Source organism: Castanea sativa, chromosome 3, assembly GCF_040712315.1.
Source record: "Castanea sativa cultivar Marrone di Chiusa Pesio chromosome 3, ASM4071231v1".
Taxonomy (NCBI): Eukaryota; Viridiplantae; Streptophyta; class Magnoliopsida; order Fagales; family Fagaceae; genus Castanea; species Castanea sativa.
In genome coordinates, this window is record NC_134015.1 from 14,908,551 (window position 1) to 14,923,451 (window position 14,901).

Genomic DNA, 14,901 nt, shown 5'->3' on the forward strand with positions numbered 1-14,901 from the left:
TCATAAAATAAAAAATTGAAAAATTAGAAAAATACAAAAACAATGTGTTTTTTGTGTACATTGGTACTTATGTACCTCGAATGACCACTGAAACAAAATTTTCTAAACTTTGTATCATTTGTAGCTTAGATGAGCATTTCAATGCACAACTAAGCAAGTGAGTTTTGTGTCTCATGTTTGTGATGAGTAAGATTAAGTAATCTCTTTATACTTAACACTTATATTACTCTTTTTGACGGGAAGGACTAAAAAATCCTAAGAGAAAGGCATAAATAACTATCTCATCACTAAAATCTGCCAATCATGAATAATATCTGTGTGCTTCAGCATAGCAAAATTTTGATGTTTAAGCTTAACATAATTGGGTATTTCTTCTCTCTCTTATATGTCTATGCATGATATGCTTAAAAGAAAAAATATACAAAGAATATCAAAAGCAAAAAGAATCAAAATGCTTTAAAACATGGTTGTAAGCATGTTTCTAGGAGCTATGAGAGTTATAGGATGTACTTCGAAGGTGATAGTTCCCATCAAGTAGTTATGATAGTGTGTGAGTTGAACTGATTTTTTCATATCTCAAATCGTTATAATATGAGAAACTTATGCATTCTTGTGATGTTTTCACACACAACACAAAAATTCTTTGCTACTCTTGATACATGTGCAGGTACAATGTGATTTGGACATCACAAGAGATATATGTGTTATTGTGTACTCACTAAACTATCTTGACTTGTTTTTGAAATATAAAATTGGTTAGACTTGTTTAGCGTGTGTGTGTGTGTGTTTTGGATCATAAATGCTTTGCATTTTTTTTAGAGATGTTTTTGAGAGCTTAATATATTGATTGGATCTATGTTTGAGTAGCTTGCTTGTTGCATTAATCTCTTTGTGTTTTTCTTCTCTTTGAAAAACTAGTTTTTATTAAGCTTGATAGCTTCTCGATAGATCCTCGACAGATTCCTATCTATCCAGCCCCGTGGACTTCTTTTCTTGACAGATTTTATCGCATCTTCGATTCATCAAGCTATTTGGAATTTGTGTCGATAATTTCTCGACAGATTCTCGATCCATCAAGAAAGTTTCTGTTTGGCCGATAGCTTCTTGACAGCTTTTCAATCCATTGAGGTGATTCTACCGTTGACAGATTCTCAATAGCACCTCGACAGATTCATATCTGTTGAGATTTAGTGCTTGACAAATCTTGATAGATCCTCGATCCGTCGAGTTCCGATTTCTTTAAATAGCTTCAGCGCGAAATCAAATTCATTCTTTCTCATTTCTCCTCGACAGAAAAGCTTTCTATCCTCTCCCAAACACTTTTCCCTCAATCCTTCCACCTTCTCCACTTGGATTTCGGCCTAGATCTCGTGTTTCTCCTTTGGTATGATCTTCTAACCCTTCATTCTTCATGCATTTCACGCATTTAGACCTAGGTTTTAGGTTTTCTTGAAATGTTTGGGGTTTTTGAAAATTTTTAAGATTCTTGTGAAATTTTTGGGTTGGGTGTTGCTTACTTGTTAGCATATGCTCATGCATTACATTCCATTTGCATTTTCACAATGTTTCATGCATTTAGATGTGTGCTTGAAATGTTGAAATATTGTGTGCTATTAGGTTTGGATTGGGTTTATCCCATGATAAAATTTCTTTTAGCACGTCACATGCTCATGCATATGTATACTCTCTTTTCTCTTGTTGGTACTTTGTTGTGACTGTGTTTCTGTTTCTCTCTCTCTCTCTCTCTCTCTCGGATAGACTGAGCATGGTACCCAAGCGCAAATCCACTCCGTCTCGAAACCCTCTTGGTTTCGGGACATCTTCTTTTAATCCTACCCCTATTCTTATTTGTGTCTGTGATGGGAATGCCCATCAGGACTTCTTTGAGAACTTCTCCAAATGTGGTATTCATTCGGAATGCCACGTGGTTTTATCTGACTTTTCTGATATTACTCTACCCACTGTCATTCACAGTCGGGGATGAGAATCTCTATGTGAGATACCTATGAGATGTCCCACCATGATTATACAGGAGTTCTACTCCAATATGCACGGTTTCGATACCTCTATACCTTAGTTTGCTATGTAAATTTGAGATACACGTATCGTAGTCACTTCAGAGATTATTTTCGAGATACCACACGTTCCACGGGTATCGCATTCTGATTACCCCACATGTCCATGTCTGAAGATTGACTGTGTCCAAAGACGAACTTCTGTCTCTTCTTTGTGAGACACCTTTTTCATGGGGTGAGCGCCAAAACACCTCATGTTTAGGCTTTGCAAAAGGTCCGAGGTTCCTAAACATGGTGATGACATTCGTTCTCCATCCTTTGTCTCACTATAACTCCATTACCGAGCCTCGAGCTCGCCTTTTGCTATCCCTCTTAGAGGACCTCTCTATAGACTTTCCTTCTTACTTCATTCTCTCTCTCATTGATGCCTATAGAGATATGACGACGCGTGATAAGCTCATTTTTCCTTCGACTATCACACAGATCATTTGTCATTTTTCTATCTTTATCCCTGATTCTCATCTATTTACCATCATGGGTGCTATTACATGACGTCTATTCGACGGAGTGAGTCCTAGCTTTGATTGAAGCGGCCACGGACCGAGACAACAACTCCTCCAACCCCTTCCATTCCATCCACCTCTGCTCCTTCTTCTTTGAGTGGTGGTGTGACTCTTGAGGCAATTATAACACAGTTTCAGTGCATGGATGCTTGCTTTGACACTCTTACTAATGAGTTGAGTCAGGTGACCACTCGTGTGGGTCGTATCGCACGACTACATGCTCTCCTTGGTGGCTTCTTCGTGTCTCCCTCACCTTCTCCACAGGCTTTTGAGGACGAGGATGCTGATGATGAGGATGGGGATGCTAGCTATTCTAGTGATGAGGAGATGATGACTTCTCAGTGACGAGGAGATGATGACTTCTCAGTGACTTACCCTTTGTCATTCGTGACAAAAAGGGGGAGTAGTTTTGGGTTGAGAGTAGTCATGTATTTAGGGAGAAAGTTAGCATATGACATTTTTGATAGGGGGAGCGTTTTTTGTTTTTGAGGGATGTAGTGAGGATTTATGTACTTTTTTTCTTTCTTTTCTTGTAGTTACATTATCCTTTTGTACACTGGTCTTGTGACCATTCATTGATAACATACATTGTACCTTTATTTCTCATTTATATATATGATGATGTATGTTATTATTCACCTATCTCTCTATGTGTTGTTTCTTTTCTCTCTTTATACACATGTTTCTTTATTGTATGTACTATTTTATTTTTGTTTCACACTAAGATGTCTTGATGAGTTTTGTTTAAAGTGTTTCAAAAAGACAGGTTGTCAAAATCTATCATGCCATGAACTCTCTTCTTGCAAAGTTTTTCAAGAATTTGTGTTAGGATTAGATTTTATTATATTAAACAAGTGATTATGAGTTTAGTGATTTATGACTTCTCTCATACTTCATTTGTTTGTTGTGGTTTTGTCACCGATTTCCAAAGAGGAAGATTGTTAGGACATATGTGAAACTTGTTAGAACATATGTTATGTAAATTGGCTAACCTTTGATAAAGCGTACTTTACTTGTAACTGGGTAGATTCAAGATGGGTTTAGTACTTCAAGGAATAAGAGTTTAAGTTTAGTATTGAAGTCATGCAAATCTGTTCAAGAAACAAGTGAAGAAGTATTGTTCATTAAAGCTCGACAAATAATATCTATTGAGATTTAATGCTTGTGCTTGACAACTACTCGACAAAAGCAGTATCTATTGAGAATTACGAAATTCAAATTTTCAGATCTGTTTTTCACAAATATCCAAGTTATTTGTGTAGGGTTTCTTTTCTCACAACCCTAGACATATATAAGGAATATTTTAAGGGTCATCTCAAGTGATGCACCTTGATGCAAAGGTTGTTGCAATTGTTGTTGTACGCATATTGTGACCCAAGACAATTTAGCCTAGTTCATCTTTCTCTTGTAGAAGTTACTGCGTCTTTATGCCAAGGATTTTGTAACCAAGAAGCTTCTTGATCTTTATCATTGGATGAACTAAAGAATTTTGCAGCCAACATCTTTCTCAAGTTGGTGTGTTAGTTACGTACTTGGATCCGTGCATCGATTGGTTAGTCATGTACTAGGAGCCGTGCATTGAAATGAGAGATTGTTACTACATTATAAGTCCAATTGTGTATTGGGATAAGAGTTCAACTGTAGGTCGGTATTAGGTACTGAGATTCATTTTATTTGTAACCGCTTATTTTGATAATAGTGGATTCTCGGGAGCGGTGACCTTAAATTCACCTGGTGGGATTTTGCCTTGGTGGTTTTTCTCATTTGTAAACAAATCGCTTGTATCAAATTTATTTTCCGCTGCATTTAATTTAGTTGGTGATTTGGTTGTGCTACCATGCTTATTACATGTAATTGAATCTTGTTAATTTTACTTGACTAAATTAATTGAGTAAGTTACCAAATGGGTCAATACATTCTTGGTTTATCATAGGTTATGTAGCATACTTTTTGAAAATATAATTAAAATCTAAATAAAAAAAAGTGAGAAACAAACTGCCAACATATTTATTAGAACATGACATAGAGCAACCACATCGGTGCCATTCTAAAAAAGATTACATAATACTGTTGTCTGATTTTGCAGTGTGAATGAAATAGCTAGTTATTAGTATATGTCTGGCCTTTCATTTCTCAAAACACAAGGCATTATTCAATTGAAGTGGACATCATCCATGTGTAAAGGATAATTAATTTTTTGGAGGAGTGTTGCCATACTGCCATCGAAGATGATCCATGTTTTGCAAGCTTATACCACCAGCTACCTCTTCTAATGGTACAGCATCAGATATTTCTTTTAGGTCTTCTTCTGTAAGTTTCACCTTCAAAGAGCCAATATTGTTATCCAGGTTCCTGATCTTAGTTGTCCCTATAAAAGTTCAACGCAAATGAACGAACGATATAAGAGATTTGACACACTGGAAAATAAAACCTCGCAAAACAGTTCCAAAGTTATCTGAAATCAGACCCAACTGTATATGAGTATATTTGTGAACATTGATTCATTATGTTATGATTCCACGAAACCAAACTATCACCCTTTCAAACATTTAGCAACTAGACAGACCTAGGGCCAATGATGCCATGAAGACATGATCACAAACCTGAACCCATTATAAAATCTTATTTAGTTATGAATGCAAGCTAACACATTGTTTACGAATATGTTGACATTAACTAACACCTGAGTTTTTCTAAGGCTGTTATGACATTATAAGTTTATAACAGGCATTATCTATGTAATTCCAGCCATGAAATGGACTGTCTTTATTTTTATGCCAAACTTTGAAACATGAGGCAGGAAATTGGATCGGGATAGTTTTGGACTGTAATTCCTTGACTTTTAATGTCATGTTTGCTTCGGTAAGATGCAGTTTATCTTAATTCTACATGTTGCGCAGCATAATAGGGGAAGAGCATTACACACTTGGACTGAAATTGATTTCAATTTGCAGCACACAAGAAAATAGTATTAGTAGCATTAATGAAGAGAACTTCAGCCACTTTTCTTTCTCTCCTTTTGTGAGGAAAACTTAAAATATTTTTGATGAGATGATGAAAACATAATTATGTAAACATTTACAGGACTCAGAAAAAGAAAAAAGAAAATAAAGAAAGCCAATACCAGGTATGGGTACAATATCATCTCCTTGTTGTAAAACCCATGCAAGTGCAAGCTGAGCAGGAGTGCATTGGTGCTTTCTAGCAAGGCCTTCAATTCGACTAAAAATGGCCTTGTTCTTGTCCAAATTTTCTCCTTGGAACCGAGGGTACATTTCCTTATAGAAGAAAGAACAAGCTGTCAGTTTCGTTAAAGCATTTTTATTGTTATTATTACTGTCATTAATATTATTAAGGTAAAAGGCCAAAATTCTTGAAATTCTTATATAAGATGGTTCTTAATGTATTTGTTTCCCAAGAGCCTTAACCCCAAAACTCTAGGGTAAGGTATGGATCCTCAACAAACTAATCAAAAATTTGGGATTGGCTAGATGTATTAATCTTTGATATTCTTTCCTATCCAAAATCATATATATATTTTTTACACTTTTAATTAATGTGCCATTTTCTATTACTTCTACTAATATTATTTTAAATCTCCTCCTATTTCTTTTCACCCCCTTGTCTAGCGTCAAATTGCCCTTCCTCATTAATGCAATAATTAGTCTCTTTTACAAATGACTAAACCATTTGAAGCGCCTTATCTTATTATCAGCAAGATCCTTATCTTTAAATGAGTTTCTTCATTTTCTACCCTATCTTCCCATGTACGACAACTTAAAAATAAGATAAATGCTTCATTTACATGAAAACCTTTTTAGGGAAGATCCTTTTAAGAAAAAAGTTTCAATAGTAGATGTTAGGATGTATAATTCTTTTAAATCTCCAACTAAAAAAACATTGGCGCAGATCCAACTCTTTAAGAAATAAAGTGTGGAATATTAATATAGTTCATCCAAGTCATGTCATATTAGCTATTTAACGTGAAATGTCATCTATGGTATTCGTGAGGTCAATAGAAAAGTTTAATTGCAATTTTTCAAAACTTCAGGGACTTGGTTGCAAATTTCCAAATATTAGAGATGAAATTGGAATTTCTTGTAAACTGCGAGGACTAAAATAGTGTTTTCCCTTGTAAGAATTTTTCATTCAATTATCATTGTTGCCTGAAAATTTTTTCAGACTATTTAAAAGTCTAACAAATAAATGACACAAAATATTGGTGAAATTTGTACCAATAAGCTATTTGCAGCCAAATTTTCAACAACTCCTTTGCCAGCAAAAAAACCACGGCCAAGAGGACTATACGGAACTATTCCAATGCCAAGCTCCCTACATGCAAAAAGCATCAAGACTCAAGAGATCATTCTCATGCTTCTGGATAAGATAATTAAAATACACTGAAATCAAAGGTACACATATTGGACACATCCCAATTAAATTTCCCTTATTGTAGCAGTCATTCAAAAGAGATAACAGTATTGGAAACCCAAGAAAGAATAGGAAAAAAAACAGGATAGATTTTTAGGATACATGAAATCTGTCAATTATAATTGTTCACATTGTCGCATCAAAATGATAAAACATGTCACTGGTGTATTCTTGGAAGATTTTTAAACATGGAAGCACTCAAGACACATTTTTTTTTTTTTAAAACATCATCTGTGAACAGAACAAACCTGCAAAGTGGAATTATTTCATCTTCAATATCACGAGTCCAGAGAGACCACTCCATTTGTAAAGCTGTGATGGGATGCACAGCATGTGCCCTCCTTATTGTATCTGGGCTGGGTTCAGATAGACCAATATACTTGATTTTTCCCTCTTCTACCAGTTTCTTAAGTTCACCAATCTACATTCAAATGAGAAGTATCTAAAAAAATTTTCCACCAAAATCCCACCATCACTACAATGAAATAATAAATTTGCAGAGAAATTGACAATTTCAAATTAAAAAAAAAGAAATAATGCAAAAACGCCAACCCTTGCAGGCGTGTGATTGAAAGGGCATGAAAATCACTTACAGTTTCTTCTATGGGTACTTTTGTGTCTACTCGGTGCTGATAGTACAGATCAATGTATTCCACATCAAGTCGCTTCAAGCTAGCCTCACAGCTTGAGCGAACATACTCAGGGCTACCATTCAATTGTACATTAGGAAGTTCTATTGTTTGGATGCCAAATTTGGTGGCTATTTGAATTTTCTCTCTTGGCAACTGCTTCAAGGCCTGAAAGATATATACTTCTTTCAGTTAAAATCAGAGTTTTAACATGGTCCACAATCATTAATCAATTCACTAACAGAAACTATAGAAAATGGTATCACAAAGATATTTCCACATTGGCGACCATAATTTTAGATATACTACCAGATCGGAACAAAAACATTTGACTTCTTGAGCTTGTAAAATTAAAATTAGTGTCAATTACCTTCCCAAGCAGAATCTCATTAATATGGGGTCCATATATGTCAGCCGAATCAAAGAAAGTGATTCCCTTATTGAAAGCATGCTTTATTACGGCAATTCCATTCTCCACAGAGAGAGGAGAATTGTAGACTCCAGTCAGGCTCATACATCCAAACCCCAACTTTGAGACCTGGGAAAAATGAGTCAAGAATTTCAAAGAACTGAGCACCAAAAAGTTAACAAAAAACTTAGTAAAAAGTAAAGCACAACGAATTATTTTAGTAGAGAAAACTATTCCTTAAAACCTTTAGAACCTGTGCATCTTGAATGGTGGGAAAGATCAACTGCTAGTTTGAAATTTTTTTGAAGAATTTATAGTTTTAGTTAAATGTATTACGAAACTTCCATGGTTATAAGTTATCTATGCAGGTCCAACCTTATGTCGTGAATCTTTGTAGAAGAAAGGAACAGGACTACATAAGGTCTGAAGTCTCCATCATTTCTATCATTTTTAATTCCTCTGAAGCCTCCCACATGACAACATATGAAGCACACTAGATTTGGAGGACTTTGATACATAAAAACATTAATTTCTGAAAATAGAAATGAAGGAGGATTTTGTTGATTCCTTAATCTTGTTGTAGTCTCTATTATATAGTGTAGATGATTACCTAATATAAAAATATAAAAATGACATTAAAACTCAACATCCCCCTACCCATAAAATCAAATTGGTGTGTTTGTATCAATTATATGAAAATTTCTTAGTATACTAGGCAAGAGAATTCTAACTACTCTTTTAACAGACAGCATCTACCAGACTGTCACACTGCTGTCTTCAGAAGATTAAACAAATCTCTTTGGATTTAAACTTTACCTTAACAATTTGACAATCACCTCAATGTATTTAGTTTATCATGTTGAGCTTGGTTTTCAGGTATACAGATGGGTGCATTGGTGTCATAAAACAGAGTTTCAAGGGCATGAAAACCTCAAGACACTATTCAAATATAAGTATATCCAGATTGCTCTAAAGTAGATTCTCACTATGCCAATTCTATTTGGTTCATCATGTTGAGCTTGGTTATGGGGTACACATATGGCAGCTTTGCAGTTATAATAACAGTCTGTTAAGGGCATCATTACATCAAAACACATTTCAATTATAAGTATCCAAAAACTCTTGTTTTAGCATTCCCATTTAAACTTGCTGCCAAGAATAGTTTCTCACTATGCCAATGCTTATAGATTGCCCATTATTAAATCATACCTCTTTTTTTGAGGTTGAACCAATTAAAAAAATAACCTACAGAAACGCCGATTGCTTTTGCTTTGATTTAAGAATTGTGTTTCTTAGCAATGACACAATTCCTGCTACAGTAGGAAGTTCTTGTTGAAGAGCACGAAATGAATATAGATGACATAATAATTGCAACCACATCTTAAGATTGGTAAAGTTTAGCACTTCTCTACAAACTCATTCTCAATCTAGCATGTGACTAACTAAATAGCTTCATACAAATTGTTTCAAATTAGTGATTCACTGTTCCTTGTCTCTAACTAAACTTGTCCTCGTGATATTCTTACAAAATATACTGTAGATACACGGTACCATGTGCAATAGGATTATTTTCATATAATTGCAGCTTAAAGCTTCTGATCACACAAAAGGTTACTTGGTGACTCCCAAAATTGGTCTTAATTTTCTTCTAATCTTTCCCTTATTAAAACGAGCCTGTAACTTGTATTGTGGGTACATTCTTTTTCTATACTTTTTAAAAAGTCTTTTAGTGGTTTGGTTTTTCTTAGAGTCAAACTCATCCAACAATCTTATAGTAGCACTGGGACCTTTTCTTATAAAATAGTTGAGAAGTCTGTTATTTATTGGCTAAAAAAAAAAAGTTAATATATCTTGGGTTCAAATTAAAAAGTTTAATCTATCCTAGAATTTAGCATATCTCCTCAACCTATCTAGTGCATTGCACTTTAAATTGATGCGATAGTCTTGATTCTAGGAGTTCTAATTTCCTTTTGGATTGATGTCATGCAGTTGATTAACTACAGGGGAATTTTTTTTTTTTAATGATATGAAACAAACTTTTATTATTATTTTTAATCACTGTCCAAAAGTCTAAATTAATGTTACAAGTTGGACTAATTTTCTGTTTCCAACCCCTTAAGATTACTAGTTCTAAAAGGACAACAGACTCTAAAAGACAGTCTTAAAAAAAATTTATTAGGGAATGAGATGCCACTTATCTTAAAAGCTTAACATATGGGTTTGAGTTTCGTTATGTTATATAAACTGTTCATTTTTGTCATTAGTGTCTAATGTGTGACTTCTCTTCTCAATTATATGCATTTCTTAAACATGAATATTCCAACAATAATAGATAATAAATATGCAAGATTGGAGACTCAAACTAGTAATTAATGAGTATTGAGTTACTGTAGATGGATTATTGCAACTTTAAAAACTCGAAATAGATTAGATTATGCAATGGGTTTTCAAAGAACTGTGACTTGAACATATACAAAGTGGAAGTTTCTTTCAAAAAAAAAAATTGAAAAGGTATTCAAGGAATGGCATTGGGATTTACCTCAAGTCCTTGATTGCCAAGTTTCACCCTTGGAATTTGGAATTCGTTCCCTTCAGCCATCTTTCAAATTGTGTGTTTTTCTTTGCAAGATTTTCAATGTCTGAATCTGTTTCTTGGATGATTTTCCTTTCCATTTCTCATTGAAGTCTCAGAAATATATATAGTAACAGATCGAGTAGAGGTAAAGACCACTGGGAACTAGCTGCTATGAATGTGCGATGGCTATGCATATAATAAAAAGTAATGTTGGACTTTTTAAAACAGAGCTCTAAACGTCATCAGTGATGGCAACTAGAGAACTCTAACACCATGTTCGGACGTAAAGTTCAACTTTTTTTTTTTGGGCGGAAAAATTATTGTAGTGCCTACCTTTTGGGATTACAATAAATTTTGTCCTTACATGTCTAGTTCTTATTATTTTTAACAGTCAATTTGACCGTCAACTCACTCTGACAAAAATGCATATAAACTTTTATACAGTCAGCACAATTAAAACTGATGCGATGACAAAATAGAGGTGCTACATCTATAATATTTTTATAATAAATTATAAATAATTAGTTGTTATTGATTCAAATTTAAACATAACATTAAGATTATTTTTTTTTCCTAATAATAACTAATAATAATAATAACCTGTCACTTAAAATTTATTATAAAGATATTAAAAAAATGTTATGATTGTATTATTTTTCTTACAAAATAATATTAAAAAAACTTTAATTGATATTTAAAAAAGCCACCTCAATATCATAAAAAAAAATCCATATCCGAAAATTATTTTTTACAGCAAAAATTTTAAAAAATTATTAATTCCTAATTGTAAAAAAGGTAAAAAAAATCTCATCCGTCCTTTTTTATTTTTTTGTTTTTTTCCTTTCAGTTTCTTGACTACCAAACACATCTAAAGTTACTGTTCCCTTCCCAAACCCACGGTCCAGCAGCAGCAGCAGCACCACCCATCGATCCTTCCTTTCTTTATTTAAAGGGAAAAAAAAAAAAAAACACCAAGCTTGAAAGAAAACCGATTTCCCAAGTTTTCTCAGCCACCAAACAGAGCATCAGAACCAACCAAACAGATCTCGAAATTGTAATCAACCCCAGAACCCAAGCCACAAGAAAACCCGTCCGGAAGCCACAGATCTCAACCGTACCCTACCACCACCAACGATCTACCGATATCACTCGTCAAAGAACAACTTTAGATCTTTCTGGGTTTGAGAAATTTCTGGGCTTTGGGTTGCTTGATACGATGGTGGTGGGTTTTTTTGCTCATAAAAAAAAAGCTCCAAGATCTTCAATTTACGTTACTGAAGAATATGTATTGGCGGGCCTGACAATGGTACCAAAATCATGGCTTATAAAAAGAAATTGACAAAAGGAAACATTACAACGCTTGAATACTCTGACAGGGTGATAAACTCATTGTTTTGGATCACTCACCAATACAAGTATGTTACAGTTGACAAGAGGAAGTGAGTTATTTGATTCAGAGGCAAAGAGGGCTTGATTTTGGAGTTTTTTTTGTTATTCATTTTATTTATTTTTCTTATTTAGATTTTTCATTCAAATGTTATGAACATACTATTTTTTTTTAATATTATTTTATTAGCAATATTATCTTGAATGTGTGCTGAGCAGAATGTTTCACAGTAAGTTAAAAATAACAAGGTCAAATAGACTATTACTAAAATGTATGGATTAAATGACTGTAACGTTAAAATGTAGAGATTAGAACAGCATTATCTTTTTTTTTTTTATCTTATTAGGAAAACTTAGGAAAGTTTTACTAAAGTTGCAGACTTGTAGTACATTAATTTTTTCAAACAAATTCAAACGTATGATTGTGTGGAACAATATAGTACAAATAATATATATATATATATATATATATTTTTTTTTTCTGTAAAGTGAATTAAATCATATATTTGAAATTTTTTTTTTTGGTAGAAGGAAATCGTATATTTGAATTTGATTAGAAATTTAAGGTATCACATTGAAATTTTGTCAAAAGAAAAGTGTGTGTATATATATATATATAAAATTTTTTTTGAATAATTTGATAATTAGAAAAATGAGGATTTGAATTCTTAGATCATTTTTACAACATTTTCACAATAAATTATAAGTGGTTAGTTGTTATTAGTTCAAATTTGAACCTAATATTAATATTACTTTTTGCCCCAACAATAACAACTGAGAGATGCTACGTCCACAGTATTTTTACAACATTTTCACAACAAATCATAAGTAGTTAGTTGTTATTGGTTCAAATTTGAATCTAGCACCAAGATTACTTTTTTGCCAAATAATAACAACAAGTAACAACCTGTCACTTAAGATTTGTTGTAAAAATGTTGTGAAAATGTTGTGGACATATCATTTCTCATAACAACCAGTAACAACTTACTACTTAAGATTTATTATAAAAATGTTGTGGACATATTATTTCTCATTTAATAAAGGAAAAATCTTGTTACACACTCTCTATTGCGGGTAATTGTTGAGTACTTTCGGAGTATCATTAATGCGTACTCCTTACTCTCACATAATTGTGGGTCACACTAATTAAATTTATGATGGAATCCACAAGTCATGTGAGAGGGGAGAGTACATATTTATGGTATTCTCGAAATATTTAATAATTTTCCATCTATTGCACGAGTAATTCTTAGATATTTCTGGAGCACGGAAAATTGTACTCCTTCCTCTCACATTCATGGTGGGGTCCGCTCATTAAGTTCATGGTGGGGTCTACCATGAATGTGAGAGGAGGGAGCACCATTTTACTATACTTCAAGACTACCTAAGAATTTTCCCTATTGCACTCTCCACACACACTATGTTATGATGCTCATTACTCTTTTCTAAATATGATCAAATAATAACATGATTAACATTTTTTATTTAAAATATTTTGTAAGCACATTGATTATAACAATAACGAATAATTTTTAATTTTTATAAATTCCATTTCATAAAAACATCAATATAACATCAACTTTATTATAATTACTCAATTTTATATTTAAAATTTAAATCTATATTGAATAAAAAAATGACTTTTATTTATGTGGACTAAATAGGTTCAATTTCAAATGAGTTATCCCATCATTACACAAATAATAAACCGAATCATTTTGGATTGATTGTAGATAAAGTAGGTCATCACAAATTAATTAATTATCCATTATGTTTTGATAGGAACTTCATTTACACTAAGACTAACTTCAAAAAAAATAGTGTTGTGTTGTGTTGTGTCAAAGTGGCATCTTCTAAACATAAAAAAATCAGACGACTAACCAAGCATTTTGGTCAAAGTTATTCTCTGTTTCATCATTGATTATGTCATTATGAGTTATTTTCATTAACCCTTTGTTTCATCATTGATTATGTCATGATACTTTTCTTCTACTAGACCACTGGTGGCTGGAGCTTTGACGGTCCACAATTTGAATCTTATATTCTAATATAATAGACCGTGCATATTTAATACCTTGTTGTACAAGAAAGGCCAGATCTCTGATCTACTTATTATGAAGAGGTTTCCCAGCTCGATTAAGTGAGTAATAATACTAGTTAAGGTTGCGATGTGTAGTGATTGTTTTTCATGGTAAGGCAATTTGGCATTACAAAATCTAGGGACAGACCCGGGTGGGGTCCAAGGGAGCCCGGACCCCAGGGTCTTTTTTTTTTTAGTTATAATTTTTTCTTTTTTGTAGTTAGACTCCCTTTTTCCACAATAAGTTTAACTAGCCTTACCTAAATAACAACCATCTAACCAAAAAATTTAATAAAAATAATAAAAATATTCACAATGGTGATTGTATTTTAGCAAAAAAAAAACTATTTTACCACCAAAGAACCAAAAATTCATGTGTTATTAAAAAAGTTAAATCTAAATTTTTTGCAACTACAGAAAACTTGTATAAATACTAATTGATTGTAGCAAGTTGTTAAACCAAAAATAAAATATTTTATTAAAATTATATCTCTTTCTTCAATTAAAAAAAACTCAAATTCTCTCGCTTCCTTTATTATTTTAATGAATTGATTATATTATTTTAAATGACATTATAAAAAAAAAGAACATTTGATATTGGGTGTATAGTAAAGCGAGGTAGTAAAATAGATAAAATAACTTTTTGAGGTACTAAAAGCTAACAATTTTAGCACCACTAATGTGAATGCACTAACTTCAACAAAAAAAGAAAAATCCTAGCTAGCCTAATATTAAAAAAAGACATTATTTTGTATATGTTTGTCTTTGTTGGTAAATGATTGCATTTTGCGCTCCGTTTGTTTTGATGTAAAA

At 32.9% G+C, this 14,901-nt stretch overlaps 1 protein-coding gene across 1 annotated transcript; it reads right to left on the reverse strand.

Moving 5' to 3' along the window:
- Positions 1-4,553: 4,553 nt before the first annotated feature.
- On the reverse strand, positions 4,554-10,793 carry LOC142628328 (putative aldo-keto reductase 1). The gene is made up of 7 exons (XM_075802428.1): positions 10,587-10,793; positions 8,009-8,176; positions 7,603-7,806; positions 7,258-7,430; positions 6,814-6,910; positions 5,703-5,856; positions 4,554-4,946 (listed from the first exon to the last, which is right to left on the reverse strand). The coding sequence occupies exons 1-7, from the start codon at positions 10,644-10,646 to the stop codon at positions 4,768-4,770; spliced, it is 1,035 nt and encodes a 344-aa protein (XP_075658543.1). The 5' UTR covers positions 10,647-10,793; the 3' UTR covers positions 4,554-4,767.
- Positions 10,794-14,901: the final 4,108 nt, after the last annotated feature.